Here is a 17,269-nt window from a genome sequence, read left to right as displayed (position 1 = left end):
AAATAGATTGTAGTAGGATTATTGCAGCTCTGATAATCATCAGAACTTAGGTGTATTCGTAATTCAATTTTTAGAGTATATTGAAAAACTAACCTGCGTTTCACCTGGTTCAGGAAGTCCTTTAAATTCTTTTTCAAGACCACTTGATAAATCTCTAGAATGCTTTTTATTTTTCTTTCTTTGACGACCCCTTCTTCTTTGAATTTCTTCTTCCTCTTTTTTCTCTGCACTACCTTCTGATAACAAAGGTGCTGGTAATGTTTTCATTACTTGTTGTTGAAGCTAAACAGTTATATAATAACATATAATTTATCAGCAAGGTTACTTATTTTAGTAAAAGTTAAAACATGATTTTTGTATATGATTTACAACTGCTGTGATGTACTCTTAGGAAGATATCTATGCAATTTTTAAGTGTGACAGGAAATCAACCTACACGCAATGTAAAACCTTTTACACAATCAGCCTATCCACTGTTTGTAAAAATTCTATATCTAAAGCATTTCTTTGAAATCTTGATAGAATTAATGAGTTTTTTTAAGTTGTAAGTGATTTACACTTGTGGAGATGCAGTTTTAAAAAATTCAAAATATGAAGTTTTAGAAACTTCATATTAATACAATATTAAGCTTTTATAACAATTTATTTATTCAATAAAAATGTATTATTCAACTTAAATGAGGTTCCAAATCATCCAGAACTTCTAATTTTTTTTCTTTAATTTAACTTTTCCAAGAAGATGTCATGGTACATAAAAATTATTTTTGCTTAGGTCTGTATTCTTTAACTAAAAACATTGAATTGGGAGTAATAATTCAGTTTGTATATTAACAAAGAGTAATAAATTGAGACTGTGTACATTTATTAACTCAAAGATTCATTTGTTATATAAGTTATTTTTGGGTTAGAATAACTGTTTAAAATAATCATTTCTCATATAGATACTCTAGAACTTGAAATTTTATAACCTTTTCAACCATTGATGAACTGCAAGTGTAAAGATTTCATCTCTGAAGAAACTTCATTCTACAGTTTTCATTATTTAATACAACCTTTTCAAAAATTGACACCAAATTTTTTTGTTTGTTTTGCATTAATATTAACTATTCTTACTTTTTTTAATAATTAAAATGGAAATAATATCAGTAAAAAGCTTATTTTTTGCTTATTACTTCTGTCATTGCTGTATCTGAATTCTCAATTTTTAAAAATTCTCTGACAAAAATTAGCAAATTATCACATAACATCCTTTAAAAAACTGTTTTTTTTTTTTATTTATTTATTATTTTTTTTAAGATTGGTTTAGTATAGGGGTGAGATACACTGAGAAGAAGAAAACTAGTAGTTAATAGAGCAGTCTATTGTGATAGCATGTGCATTGATAGGACAACCTCTTTTATTGGAGTTCCTTAAAGGTTCTCGTGTAACTCAAAATAATTTTATTAGATTTAACCCCCCCCCCCTCTCCATTAATTAAATGTATTACAGTTTAATTTATTTATTGTTCTGTTGTTTACCTTATTTCCACTATCATTATCATGATCTTCTGGTTTGGTATCAGATGGTGATTTTTTCATTGGTATTGTTTTACGACTTCTTTTATTACTTGTCCCACCTGTACCAGAACTTGGAGTGGGAGAACGTGTTGGTGGTAGTAAAACAGTTGTTGGAACTGGGCCGCCTGGTCCCTAAAATCATATTAATTTATTATTCCATATCATTTAAATTTAATTATTGTTAAAAGTAAATAGTTTGCTTTTTATGTAAGATGTTTCATTTATATATGGATACCTGTTAAGGTAGGGATTCAGTTTGACACCTTTATCATGTTTTTTGTTTTACAATTATGGAAAAATCTCATGTTGTTCACTTTCCAATCTTTGGTAAAAACAACCTATTACAATTACAAATATCCTACTCCTTTTTTGTGTAGATGATTAGAAATTAATTATGTAGTGCAAGAAAAAATGCCAAACCTGACCAGGATTTGAATCCAGACCCTTCCAGATGAGAGATAGAGACACTAATATTCTGCCATGGAAATCAGTATTATTATATCAGAGTGGTAATCTTGTGAGTTAAATTAAATGTCCTAAATAATTAAATTATTATTTTTTTAATCTCACAATTTGTTTTTACTTTTAAAAAAAAACAGCTGATATTATGGTACAAATTTTTTAATTAGCTTGTTTTGATATCAACATGTGAAAGCTTAACCAAATCACTCAGGAAATAAAATAACCTGGAAAAACTTTAATTGTTAAATTTACAAGCACATAGTTTAACTGCTGTTTGTTTTATTGTTACAGAATTCTTCAGCTGTATGATGATGCAGGTATTAGAAAAGGAGAACTGGATGTAATTTAATTTTCAGGAAATAATGGAACACTGATTTGTTTCTATTGTAGGTAATCCAATTGTTACCAAACGATAATCCCACTGACATCATCCTATTCTTCCTTTCTTGTAGCAAAAAACATTATGTTTATATCTGATTACAGGCCAAGAAATCTATCTATAACAACCCTTCCAACATTGCTTCTCTTTGTAAAGAAAAAAGACTACAACATATTGTTATGGCTAAGTAGGCTAGATATACGACACAGGTTATCAAGGTACAGCTGGAGTTGTCTTCTACACTAGGCAACTCCTATCTCATCTTTACAGGCAGACAGCTCTTCTGAAAAGATGTAAATATCTTTGTGAGATGTACAATATATCCTAATTATTTTTAAAATATTCCTCTTCTGTACTGAGTACAACAAAGATATAATGTAATGAAAGTAAAAGAAAGCCAGCAGTGAATTTCTTACTTTCCCGGCTATGCCAGTCTAGTTATACAATTAATTTTAGAGAAACATTGTTTGATTATTTTTTTTAATTTGGGAGTTCCCGTGAGAGGGTTATTAAATTATTCCAGTGACGTTTATTGTTTAAGAAAATATGTTTTGAGCATTAAAAATTTGAAATTGTGAAAACAATTTTTTTCTCATTTTGGGCACTCCTATCTCAAGGGAAAGCAGTCGGGTAAAATTAATTTTTTAAGAAAATAATCCATCAGTGGTGATAATAAATTTAAAAAAGAACTTTTTAAAATTGTGTAAAACAAACAAAGATACAGCCAAAACTAAACAAACAATGTTGCAATTTTCTAGGAAGGGGCAAACATTTTTGGCAATTTTTCTTTTTTCAGGAAATACTAAAGAGTAAGGACTACCAAAAAATTAAGATTTTTAGACTTTAAATCTATGGGTAACTTGCAAGATGGATTTAAATTTACGGTGGAACAAACATACATACGCCCTAAACACATTATACTCCTTTATGGACATTCATGTAATAGCCATGATCTGTTAGATCAAGAGTGTATTACTTGCATGCAAAAGTTAGCCTTCAACCTACTAATAAATACCCCATTTGAATTTTGAAAATTGGACAATTGTTTACAGATATTATAAGAGCACCCTGTTTGTTACGAGTTCATGGTGATGATTGGTAGCCTTGCACTAGGTGCGCAAATCACCTCACCACTCCAGCCTCACACGCAGTCCCCATGGAAAGCCCATTATTATTATTATTTTTTTTTTTTTTAGCACCAACTACTTGATCATTACCCCCATTCCATAAGAAAAAAAAGGAAAATGTGTATCTTTCCCTTCCTAATAAAATACACAAGCAACTTAGTTAAAAAACTTGTTAAAGAATATTAAAAACTTGAAAGAAAACACAAGTTGACAAGGGTGTAAAGAGCCTTTGCCACTTAAAAACATAAAGCATTTCAAAGAAAATGTTATTACATCTATCAAAGCAATAACAAAGTCATATAATTATTAAAAACTCTTCATTTCATTAAATTCATCATATTCTCTTAAAGCTCTTTGCATTCTTTATTCTTATCACCTAGGTTTGCCCTTCAGCCATCTTTACTTTCCTCTTTTTTCCATCTTTCTGAAGGCTTTGATGTCGAATTCCAAGGTATCTGAGGACTCGGGAGATGGAGTCTTCCAATCCTCCACAGTAAATTACAGAGATTGTAAATTACTAGATTATAATTACCATAATTATTGATTGTAAATTACAAAATTGTGCGGTCAGCAGTACATCAGAGTCGACACTCAATGCACTGCCCGCCCTATTGTTTAAGGCCTCCATGCTTTTGAAGTATCCATTATTGGTTTTTCAAAATCTTTACTTCTGGTTTCTCAGGTCCCTGAGGGGGGAATTTTTTCATCTGTAATTTAGCTTCAGTCTTCATTTTGGTTTCTCTTTCCTTCGTCTTTTGACTGGTTGAAGGTTTGTTTCTCGGTTGTGTAACAATTTTTTTCGGTTGTAAGAGACATCTGCTTCTTTCTTCATCGGCTTTCGATATTACTTTCTCTAATTGGTAGACTCTTCAGTTTCTAATCGATGATATGTTCAACCATGCTTGTTAATGCTGTTGCCAGTTCAGAAATTAGTCCTTTGGCTTAAAAGAAGCTGCAGAGCCACAGCAACCTAAGCGTAGGTCATAAGCTTTGGTGATCTGCTGAGAATAATTTCTCTGGCTTCGAAGTAGCTGACCTTTTGAATGATCTTTACGTAGTACTGCTACTTCCTACTTATAGATCAGACAATTTTGCGATCTAGCAGAATGATGTCCATGGCAGTTAACACAAAAAAGGGTCATCCGGATGTAATGGATCATCAGAGGGACAGATGTTTCCTAGTGCATCTCGCAGCTGTATGTCTGAACTTATGACATCCAAAACAACACCATGGAGTCGGGATGAAAGGACAGACATCCAATCTATGAAAACCAGACTTAATTTTCTCAGGACACTTAGGTTTGTTCAATTTTAAAACATGCAATGCGGAGGGTATAACTTCTCTGTATGTCAGGAGTTCAAACATCAACTAGCAACAACTCCTTGTTCCCAAAGCTCCTCGATGATCTCTTCTTCTGTGTAGTTTAGAAGGGTCCCTGCACACAACTCCCTTGGAGGTATCTAGTGTAACGCGGTACAACCTTAACGTCGATGAGTCCTATCTTTGTAGCATTCAATAGCCGTGATGATTGTAGGTCATTGACGGCCTTCACAAACAAGCCTATAGCACTCTTCCTTGTCTCTTTTACAGGTCCTACTGCAGCTTCCATGAAAAGCTTCCATCCCACAAGGAATCACAAAAGGGCTGACTTTAGAAAAATCCCCTTCTTTCTTCTTTATCAACAGATACTTTGGAATTGCTCCTTCCTTTTCTACACTTCCAAAAACAAAGGTTCTCTTGCATGAGGGTTTTTACATGGACCCTCTGTCACGGAAGAAGTGGATGTAGATGTTTCCATAACCTTCAGGGTCGTAGTCAATATGACATAAGTTGCGGGCAGAGAGACAATTAGGTGTGCCTCGGATCATAGATCTGGCCTGGGTTCGCCAGTCAGCCACCTCCCACAGATTTAATCTGGGTCGGGAAGTCAGGTACTGCCTTACTCATGATACTGACATCCCAGGCCTTGCATGTAGCAGTAAGGGCTTCAGTACCCTTACCCATAGGGCAATCCCTGATTTACACTGATTGAAGTGACTGATTTACACTGAGCGGCGCAAGACTTCAGCAGAGATAATCTCACAGCAACCACCCTCACCCCAGCTCCACAACTGAGAAGAGGGATGAGCACTCACCATTCGCACTCTGCCAAGCATCGGCACAGTCATGCTTCCCGCCCCTCACTACAAACAGTGAAACCAAGAAGCACAACTGCAACCAGCTCAGGACTGCTAATTCGGTACTCCACAGGAGAGCTCCTCAGCAAGACCATTGCCTTGTTGGCCAACAAAGTGAAGGACCTGAAGTACCTACCATGTTGTTGCCCACCCCGGACGTATACGTAGACATTATTGCATGGACGTTTAGATGGTTTTGTCCACGGCATCATCACCTCATATATATATATATATATATATATATATATATGTAGTTGTGTAAAAACTCTCATTCACTCCTTTTCTGAAGCAAGATATAGCTAAAAAATAAAAATATATAGTCATTTTTTTGGGTGGGCCGGAATATTAAATAAAAGTTTTTGGTAATTTGTGATCCTGATTAAAGAAAACTTCAACTTTTACTGGGGCAATGTGCTCCAATAAAGATTTGAGATTTTATTCTGGGCAAAACGCCCCCACCCTTTTTCCAATTTTTACAAAAATTTAACATATTCTTCTTCCTTGAAGGTAGTACCTGTCTACCAAATTTGAAGAAAATCCGTACACAGTTACAAGACCAAATACAAGCCAATGTACATATGTATGTTCATACGCACAAAACATATGTCTGATAAGAATAGATTCTTGGACTTGGGAGCATTGGAGAAAAGGTATTTTTGCAAATTATTTACAATTTATTTAAATCTATTTTTTTCTTTTTTTTTGTAAAAAAAAATATTTTTTAATGTCTCCTTAAGGTGTAAAACTTTAAAAAAAATTTTTTAGATTTTTTTTTTCCCCAATCTATATATTTTCACATTATAGCTATAGCAGCATATATCGCTAAGGCCGATAAAGTAAAAATCAGGACTGATTTTAACTGGTCATACTATCTAACATTCTTATTTAGATAATTAAATTTTAGGCTTTCATTAAATGTGGTCTTTTATTGCATGTAATAAAGAAATAAGGATGCTGCCGTTTTACTGGAAACCAGTACTATGTACTGCATTTTTTATCCAAATTAATCCATAATTTTTTCCTTCCCAAGTGGAGACAGTGTGTATAATGCATTATTTCCCAAAGAAAGGAGTACATTTATTTATTGCTTTATACCATCTGTCACAATTTTTTTTATGACTAGTAAATGAAAAGCATCTGAGGTATAAGTAATACTTATCTGAAATGCTTTCTCTGAGAATAATGAAATATACAGCCAGTACCTGACTGTACACAAGAAGGTGTTACTTCTAGGACTAACTTTCACTTCCATTTCAATGAGCATGTTATGCTGATATGCAATAATTATTCAGCTCTGTGAAGAAAGCAATGGGAAACTACTTTCTTCCTCATTCCTGAGAAACTCAAGAACTCCTTAGTCTGGTACAGGTCTTCCCAAAAGATTGTTTTAAATCTCATTAAAATGCAGGAGCTAATAATTTTAGTCTATGAAATTTGTGCACTTATTTCTCATTCACAATATTTTCAAATCTGCAAACTGAATTTCAAATTCTCTATAGTTTTCATAGAAGGTAATACATAATATATGAATGAACTTATTAAAAATGAATAATAATATTATACATATAAAGATTGTTAAATCTTTGTAGTCATGAAAAATATAATTTTTGCACTACTTACAAAAAGGCCCTTTCTTTTGGTGAAATTTGTAAAATAGTTCTGAAACTGTATTACAGCTTTCAAAACTTGGTTATGAATGTGTCTGTATTTATAATTAATACAGTTATTTCACTTTTTTTTAAGTAAATTTAAAAAAAGTAGTAAAACGTTATACATATAAATACATGAAGCTTATAATGGGAAAAGTTAAACCAAAAATTTACTAATCCTTAATTTTTCACCAGTTTCAAGAATTGAAAAAAGTATTATTTACTTTTAGTACCATACAGTTTTTTCTAACTTATTTTATTTTAGGTTTATTTCATTAAAATAGTTAGGCCCATAAAAAAAATAACTTGATGAAAAAAATCCATTCACAAGAAATAAAATTGTAAGAAATCTGCATTTTGAAAAAACAAGAAAATAGCTACATAAACAGACTGCTGCTAGCTGCAAAGCATGAACTAAGACTTTTTAAGTGTACAAAATTCTTGTTTCTAATTTTTGCCTGAAAATATTTTGAATGATATCAGGTTATATATCATTACAACATTCCAGTACTGTTTAACAATTACTACAGAAAGATTAAAGAATCTTGAAATTATGTTGATGGACAATATATTAAGTTAGAAAATATATATTGATGATTTACAATTTTTGGATTTAGAAAATTTTTCTCTTAAGTCATTTGAAAAAGATTACTATAGAACCACTAGAGAAACTTCCTCCACAAAGCAAACTGAATCATCAAAATCAATTCATTATAGTTTAGTATCCATAGAAGTCAGCTTTAAAATATTAAGCAAGACATATACTATTGAATTGAAAACCTCATTGTTTTTTGGAATTAGTTAAAAAAAAAATATATATATATAATTATTAAAGTTCATTACTGCTGCTGAAAATAATAAAAACTTTTGCAGTCTTACTTTACTATCAGATTGAGATGTTTAAACGAAAAATCAAACATTATTTTAAAAATAACTTTTTAACAATAACATATAAACACTCAATTTTGTTTAAAATTGGAATCTATGAACACTAGTTTAATTTAATGTGTCTTTGGCTGTCAATATTTCACCTTCAGTTTCCAGGTTGCTACTTCCTGAGATGTTACAAAATATAGGTTTGTAAGGAATGCTGTTTACTCTCTTACCCTCAACTATATTTTTGTTTTCATAAATAAATTATTGTAGCTTTTTATAATATAATTTTTCTAAAATTAGAAATTTTAATTTGATTACTTACCCCATGCCAAGATAATGTTTCTTGACTCTGTGTACGTCTGAGATCAAGTACAAGTAAAGGACGTTCACTAGTCTGGTTATTATGTGAAGATACTGGATCTGGTGTAAAACATCTACGTCCACCTTTAACTGTTGAGCCATGAGTCATTACACTTGCTAATGTCGGTGCCGGTGTTATTGGCCTTGAATCTGTTTCTGTATATCTACGGAATAATTCTTCTGGTACCATTTCATCTCCATCATCTTGCTGCTGCTTGTTTAGTGCATTAATTCGAAGTGCATTTAATTCTTCTGGAAGTAATATTGGTTTTCCTTCTGTAGCCTAAACATAAATAACTTTATTTTACAATTAAATACTACAAAATAAATTTTTAGAATAGTAGTTTTACCCCAGTTTATTAGGATATCACATAGGCTTAATAATAGTTCTTTGAAGGAATTATATACAACCAAATTAATTAAAATGAAAGTTTTAGAAAATTTTATCGCACGGAGGAGCATAAACCCCTGATCATAATTTCAAAAGACTTTTCCTATCGAAGCTATTTTTAATAACAGAGAGTGTTGACCGCTCAGAGTCGTTTCGGCGGGGTAACACCCCAGCTGCACAATTTAACAATCCGGCGATTAGAGGCACCTCTTCTGAACATCGCTCTGCCTCAGTTCTCAGGGGAGTTCTCAGGATGGCTCTCTTTCCGGGACCTTATTAATTCGTTAGTGGGCTGCAACACGGAACTGTGCAGAGTTGTAAAAATGGAGTATCTAAGGACCAGCCTCAAGGGCGAGGCAGCTCAATTGATTAACTATCTCCCGATCACAGATGACTCTTTTAATATCGCCTGGGGATTGGATTAATCTCTGCTCGCTACGACAACCCTCGCCTGCTCATCTCCACTCAAATCACCAGGATGCTCGATGCACCACTCAGCCAGCCACTTGAACAGGTCGCTGTATACTACCACTGAATCGCTCAACGCTCTTCGTGCTCTTCAGGTCCCAGTAGATAATTCTGACGCTTTTCTAGTGATAATCATCAGTAAGAAACTCAGCCCAGCTCTCCTTGAGGCCTGGGAATACAAAGTCGATTTCCCGTCGCTGTCGGAGCTGCTCAAGTTTCTCGAAGGTCGAGCTCGTGCCATGGAGGCCTTCGAAGCCCGAACAGTTGCGCAGATTGATGCTCGGCCTTCTGGGTAATCTCAGAACCGCTCTCGTTCTTCTCAGCAGACATTACGCTAACACAATCGGTGTCTCATGCCACCAGCACTTCCAAACCGTCCAGCTCGCCTCAAGATAATTCATCGGGTACTAAACGGTTCTCCTGCTACTTCTGCCAGGGTGATCATTACATCGCATATTGCCGTTCTTTTCAGCAGCTCTCGGCATCGGAGCGCCGACAGTTCATCACGCAGCAACGTCTTTGCTACAATTGTCTGGGTCGACATGTTGTGCAGGCATGCCGCTCATCCAGACGGTGCCTAATTTGTCGAGGTCGTCACCACACGTTGTTACACCTTCAGACCAGCTCAACCGTGCCTGCCCTCCAGCAGGCCCGGACTCTTACACCGGCTTCACCAGCTCCAGGTTCAACGTCAGTCAACGCACTGGCTGTCAACTCGGCGGATTCATCACCAGGACAGTTCAACCTCGAATGAGGATTCGCCTCCCAGGAGAAGCACACCAACTCTCTCCAGGATTCCAACTCTATAATGGGAATTCTCTTGGCCATCTGTTTGGCGAAACTCATCACTGCTGACGGCTCGCATCACCAGGTAAGAATTTTACTGGACTCCGGTTAAGAACTTTCTCTAATCTCCAAACAGCTCGCTACACGGCTGAATCTTCCTCGCATGCGATCCTCGGTGTCGATCATTGGAGTTGGTGGTGTCTCTTCTGGGCGCTCATCTAATCTGGTTCAACTCACCCTTCAATCTCGCTTCTCGGATTCCTCTCTGCCCTCTGCCCTCTTTTTCAGTTTTCTCTACGCCACAGTGGCCATATCTAAAGGATTAGATCTTGCGGATCCCGAATTTCTTCGCTCTGCTCCTGTGGACATTCTTTTGGGTGCTGATGTCTACGGTCATGTCATGGAGCCGCAGATTATCAAGACAACGGCAGATTCTCCGGTCGCTCAGTTCACAGAGTTCGGTTGGGTCGTTCTGGACCAGCCTCTATTAAGGCGACATGCTGCTCCGTCTCTGCTCACACAGCCTTCGATGATTCTAAGCTCACGGAACTCCTCACTCGGTTTTGGAGGAGGAAGAGGTTCCTGACGTGCCCAACAGTGACCTTTCTCCAGACGAGGCGGCTTGCGAACATCACTTTCAGCGGTCGTTCACCCGTGATCTTTCAAGGCGATACATCGTACAGCTTCCGCTCAGAGAATCAGGCTCAGCTCACGGTGACTCTCGCTCTATCGCTCAGATTAGGCTCCAGCAGCTTCAGCGTCGGTTTGAATGTTATCCAAAATATGATCGCCTCTACACAGAATTCCTTGAGGAATATGAACGCCTGGGCCATATGAGAAGACTTTCAACCGCTTCATCAGTCCAGATGGGATCGTATTACCCTCCACACCATGGGGTCCTCAAGGAGCATAGCTCTACTACTAAACTCAGAGTGGTATTGGGTCCAGTGCCACTTCTAACGGTCTTACACTCGGTGATATTCTTTATCCAGGGTGAAACTTCAAAGAGATATCTTCGACGTGCTCCTGTGGGCTCGACGACATCAATTCGTTTTTATGACCGACGTTACTAAGATGTTCCGCCAGATTCAGGTTCATCCCGACGATTGGCCTCTCCAGCAGATTCTATGGCGCGATTCTGAAGGTCATCCCATGACGTTTCAGCTCACCACGGTCACCTATGGAACTCGTCCGGCTCCGTTCCTCGCCTGCCGAGTGTTCCTTCAGCTAGTCAAGGACGAGGGTCATCGGTCTCCACTCGCTATCCATCCTCTCGTCACTGCTCGATACGTAGACGACATCTGTGGGGGAGCAGACTCCGAAGAGAAGCTCATTAACGTTGCTCAGCAGGTTCAGGAGCTCTGCTCTGCAGGCGGGTTTCCAATCGCCAAGTGGAAAAGTAACTCGTCAGCGTTACTTAAGAAGTTCTCGTCCCATTCGAAGGATCAATACGCCACCCTCTTTGATCAGTCCACTTCGAAAACCTTGGGCTTGCTCTGGAGCTCTGCCGACTCACTTCAGATTATATACTTCCCCTAAGGAGCACACACAGTTCACTAAGCGCAACATCTTGTCGGAAGAGTCGAAGCTCGACTCTTTGATTCTCTAGGGTTTCTCGCTCCAGTTGTGATCCGTGCTAAGATCCTCCTTCAGGAATTATGGCTCGACAAACTCCAGTGGGACGATGTTATTCCCACTCACTTGGGCACTCGGTGGAAAAACTTCCAGGCTGATGTGGCTCAGCTTGTGGACCTTAAAATTCCTCGATGGCTCGGACTTTCTCATTCGTCGTCTCCAGAACTCCACGGATTTTCAGACGCGTCTTACGCAGCCATGGCCGCAGTTATTTATCTCGTCACTCGCAATTCAGATGGCTCCATTCGCACGTCGCTCGTGTGTGCCAAAACGAAGGTAGCTCCGCTCAAACGGCTCACCATTCCCCGGTTGGAACTCTCGGCTGCCGTTCTTCTCAGCCGGCTCGTTCGGCATGTTATCGACCAGCTCAAGAAGCCTGATATTCCAGTGTTTTTATGGACCCACTCCTCGGTAACTCTCGCCTGGATCAACTCTCCTCCTTCTCGATGGAAGAAGTTCGTTCGAAATCGAGTTGCACTTATTCAGGAGCTCACGCCCACTGCTCAATGGCGGCTCATACCCGGGAGGTAAAAACCCGCAGACTGCGCATCAAGAGGATTGTCAGCAGATCAACTCGTTCAGTTTACTCTTTGGTGGTCCGGCCCTCCTTGGCTCATTCAAGACTCATCTCACTGGCCTGTGCTCGAGGTTACTCTTGACCCAGCTGCACTTCTCGAGGAGGTCTCAGGAACTTCTCTAGCATCCTCTCGGTCACCGCAAGATTGGGACTTATTAGACAGATATTCATCGCTCTCTCGACTCTTGCGTATTACGGCTATCTGTCATCGCGTCCTTGCCCGGTTTCGGTGCCTTCCCGGCTCCTCTCTGCTCTCGTCAATAACGCCGGCTGACCTGGAGGCCGCTCAGCTCTTCTGGGTTCGCTCCATTTAAGCCATCCATTTCGCTGCTGAACTCAACCTTCTTGCTGAAGGCCATAAATTATCAAAACCGAACCCGCTCCCTCGCCTCACCGCGTTTGTTGATCGGAGTGGGATACTCAGAGTTGGTGACCGTCTCCAGCATGCTCTCATCGGGGAAGACGCCAAGCATGCCATCATATTGCCTCGTCACGTTCGACTCTCTCATCTGCTTATCCAGGATGCTCATCTTCAGACTCTCCATGGAGGAACTCAGCTCACTTTAGCTCAACTTCGTCGTCACTCTTGGTTTCTTGGTGGCCGTGCGCCGGTTCGCTGTTTCATCTTTAACTGTGTGGTCTGTGCTCACTTCAGAGGTCAGAGAGCTCAACAACTGATGGGTCAACTTCCTGTATGCAGGGTGAATCCCGCTCGTGCTGCCTTTCTCTCCACGGGAGTTGACTATGCAGGTCCAGTTTCTATTAAGGCTTGGAAAGGTCGCGGACATAAGTCTTTCAAGGGCTGGTTGGTCATTTTTGTGTGCATGGTCACGTCAGCGATTCACCTGGAGCTAGTATCAGACTACTCCGCCGACGGATTCATCTCGGCATTGCGGCGGCTCATCTCGCGTTGAGGTCGCTGTCAGTCTTTATATTCTGATTGTGGAACCAACTTCGTTGGAGCGGATCAACAACTAAAACGGCTATTTTCTCGCGGGACACTTGAATATGCAGCTCTATCGTCTGTGTTACTCAACGATGGCACTCAGTGGTCGTTCAATCTTCCTGGTGCTTCCCATTTTGGAGGAAAGTGGGAAGCAGCCGTAAAATCAGTGAAGTTTCACCTTGCTCGCACAGTCCGGGACGTTGTGCTCACCTATGAGGAGCTCAGCACGCTTTTAACACAAATTGAGGCCGTACTCAACTCTCGACCGCTCGAACCACTCTCAGAGGACCCGAACGATTTCTCGACGCTCACACCAGGTCACTTTCTCATTGGGGAAGCTCCCATTACGGTACCAGGACCTTCTCTGCACCAGCTTCCAATCTCTAGACTTACACGATGGCAGCTCATTCAACAACGTCTACAGTCGTTCTGAAAGGCCTGGTCATCTAGTTATCTTCAGCAGCAGCAGTCCATCTCCAAGTAGCACCACCCCACTCACGATATCTCAGTTGGCTCTTTGGTCCTGCTCACAGATGAGCGGTTTCCCCCTTCAAAATGGTCGTTTGCTCGTGTTCTTGCTCTTCACCCAGGGAAGGATGAACTCAGTCGAGTGGTTACACTTAAAACCGCTATCTCTACTCTTACAAGACCTATCTCAAAGCTTTCTCTTCTGCCCATTTCCCCCAACCCTGATAACACTAATAACAATTCTATGTGCCGATCGAAAATCGTCAACAACTCCATTGCTGACTGCCGAGGGAGAATGTTCAGTTTTTGGTCAAGGTAGCAGACACAGCGTTGTTCGAGAAACCACAGTTTTGCTGATTTCGCATTAAACGGACTAGGGTTTGTCAAGAAATCAGTGAATGGTGTTATAAACAACATAACCCAAGGTTGTTTATTATTACAATTCTGGCCTGTGAGCGAATGCCGTTACCAGCTGTCGCCAGTCTGCTCTCTGTGTGCCTTGGGTGTGTTAGCTTCGGTGCTGTGTACATTGTTCTTTTGTTGCCAATATATCGTCGCGTCAAACTCTTTACAAGATTTTAGTTTTCTAAAGACTTTATTTAATGTTTTACTTTCTGCTCACGGCTGTTTCTGTATTGTCGGAAAAGCTAGAATTATATTACTTTTTTTAAGTGAAATGTTGTGCTCGGTAAGGCTCGTCGTGCTATGTGTTCTCGTATTGTGAGTTAAAATTATATGTCTGAATTCCTGTTTTTATTTTTTTTATTTTGTGAATGTAATAATTATTCTCAGTTAAGTCTTCTCTTCTTGTGTTTCTAGTATAATTATAAATTAAATTAATGCTGATGTGCTGTTTTATTTGTTTTTTTTTCTTATTCGTAATCACTACCCAATCCAGACCATCAGAACACTGTTTCACTATACATTTCAAATGTTTTAAAGAATCTGTTTTCCAACATCTAAATCTAAATTTATTTTACTAGTAGATTTCATTCTGCACAGTCTTTCCTAACTTGTGTCAATCTACTTTTATGAAAGCATGTAGGTTTCAGTAAAGTAACACATGCTTTTTCAAAAAATTTAAAATATTTTAGTTTGGAAGAAAAACAAAGCTTTATACATGGTATTAAATCTTGTAAAATTATTTGTTAATATCAAATGAATACAATGTTACATATTTTAAGAAAAGTAGGTTTAAAATGAGAAATAAGTGTTCTTCTATAAGAATCAAGTAGATGTTAATGGTAGAAAATGAGAAAAGACAAAGCTGCATCACAGACAGGAGTAAGACAAGAATGTAGCCTATCCTCTCTGTTTTTTAATGATTGTATGGATTTTTACCACATATATGTATAATTTAATATCAGCGGGCGATAACGGTAGCAACGATGTGAGGGGGGCGCACAGTATACGGACGCGCGGATACAAGCATCATTCCCACTGCGCAGTTCTCCCACCACCATAGCGGCGCTGCAGCCCCACCACTCTCAGGCTCCAATAAAAGAGCGTGCACGAGAGTGAATTGGCAGTATGCCGTCTGGCCGAGGATCTACTGATAGACGTGATACTGTTGTCTGAGACGTGCTTGAACCCAAACAAGCAACTGACCCTTCGGAACTATTTTACGTATAGGACGGATAGGCCAGTTCGACCCGGATCTTGCACCTCTGGTGGAACTGCGGTTTTAGTCCACAGACGCCACATGCATACGCGCGTTGTTCTTCATACAAACGTGATGGAGCAAACGTGTGTGCATGTGGAGCATCTGGGCACGGTGTATCGGCTGGTTTCGGCTTATAGCAAGCCGAACGACGCGGTAACCGGCGCAGATCTGGATGCCGTGCTGGAAAATTGGGATGGGCCCATGATACTCATGGGCGACCTCAATGCCAAACACGTGTCATGGAACAGCAATCTGACAAATCCAAATGGCAGATTGCTGTACGAAAGGGCGAGAGCCCGCCGCTTGGTCGTCGTAGGCCCTGAGGTGCCCACGTTCGTGCATCGCAGAGGCAGATTTAGACCTGACGTGCTGGATATCGCAGTCATGAAGGGGGGTACCCTCCCATTCATGATTGAAACGATAGAAGACCTCAGCTCGGACCATTCCCCTGTCCTGTTGGAACTAGGTCAGGCAGGGGGTGGCCGAGATCCCCCGCCTATACCCCGAAGGTCAGTTAACTGGAAAAGGTTCTACGAAACCCTCCAGCGGGAGTACAGGCCGGTAAATCCTGAGCTCCTGAACACCCCGGAGGAAATCGACGACACTGTCGGGCGCGTCACGTCGTCAATGACCGAGGCCCTGGCAGGCAGCTCATCGGCCAAGACTCGAGCAGTTGTTCGAAACGACCTCCCTCCTCATATCTCCGAAGCCATAACGGAGAAACGACGATTGAGGAGGAGATATCGAATCACCCTGTCCCCCGCTGATAAGCGGGCCTTTTATAATCAAACGGACAGGGTAAAACAACTGCTAAAAAGCCATCGAGAGGATTCGTGGAACGAATACCTCGCCTCGGTCTCTGACGACATCTCCTCGGTGTTCAGGTTGAACAGGAGACTGCGAGAAGGGAAGAAGCCTCGCCATCCGGTTGTGGGGCAGCGAGGTTTTCTTGCATACTCGGAGGCGGAGAGGGCCGAGGTATTCGCCGATACCTTGGAGGAGCAGTTCACTCCAAACCCCCCTCCCTCCCCGAACGACGAGCACACAACCGAGGTGGAATCCTTTCTTGTAGATTATTTCTCACAGGTGGAGGACGCCCCTCTAGAGATTGACCAAGTCACTGAAGCGGAAGTTTCCGCAGCCATTAAGGCCACAAGCCCCGACAAGGCCCCGGGTGTCGACGGGATCAGCGCCCGTGCATTCCGGAACATACCGGCCTCCGTGATTACAGCAATTTCGGTGATATTCACGTCCATTTTGTACGTTGGATATTTCCCGAATTGTTGGAAAACGGCCAAAGTCGTATGTTTACCCAAACCGGGGAAAAGTTTACTTTTCCCACGGAATTATAGGCCAATCTCCCTGTTACCGGTATTGTCTAAGTTGTTCGAGAGGATTTTTCTCGAAAAACTGAGGCGATACATGGAGGGAGAAGTGCGGCCCGAGCAATTTGGGTTCAGGGAGGGTCACTCAACTACCCTCCAACTGGTAAAAATAATAGACGACCTTGTCGGAGGCCTGAACAGGAAACGGGTGACTGCAGCCGTTTTTCTGGATGTGGCCAAGGCCTTTGACAAAGTTTGGCATAGCGGGCTACTTTATAAGCTAGCGCGATCGGCGATCCCGTACCGCTATGTCAGACTGATGCGGTCATATCTACTAGACCGACATTTTGTCGTGCGCGTAGGGGAAACGATTTCCTCTACCAGAGAAATAGCCGCTGGGGTTCCCCAAGGAGCAGTACTTTC

At 40.1% G+C, this 17,269-nt stretch overlaps 2 protein-coding genes across 3 annotated transcripts in view; one reads left to right on the top strand and one right to left on the bottom strand.

Moving 5' to 3' along the window:
• Positions 1-2,919, top strand: part of Nprl2 (Nitrogen permease regulator-like 2) — a 79,330-nt gene extending 76,411 nt beyond the window's left edge. Inside the window, exon 10 of one of the 2 annotated variants that reach the window (XM_075365151.1) lies at positions 2,502-2,919. The gene's annotated coding sequence lies outside the window, so the exon portion shown is untranslated. The other variant, XM_075365153.1, reaches the window with a different exon arrangement.
• Positions 1-17,269, bottom strand: part of LOC142322797 (uncharacterized) — a 37,660-nt gene that overhangs the window by 11,754 nt on the left and 8,637 nt on the right. The window contains exons 3-5 of the mRNA XM_075361874.1: positions 8,550-8,870; positions 1,518-1,688; positions 94-282 (exon numbers count right to left, since the gene is read on the bottom strand). Coding sequence (XP_075217989.1) covers positions 94-282; positions 1,518-1,688; positions 8,550-8,870 — 681 coding nt within the window. The remainder of the gene's footprint in view (positions 1-93; positions 283-1,517; positions 1,689-8,549; positions 8,871-17,269) is intronic.

Source organism: Lycorma delicatula, chromosome 4 (assembly GCF_047948215.1).
Source record: "Lycorma delicatula isolate Av1 chromosome 4, ASM4794821v1, whole genome shotgun sequence".
Taxonomy (NCBI): domain Eukaryota; kingdom Metazoa; phylum Arthropoda; class Insecta; order Hemiptera; family Fulgoridae; genus Lycorma; species Lycorma delicatula.
Note: the sequence above shows the minus strand (reverse complement) of the source record. Positions and strands in the feature narration are given on the sequence as shown.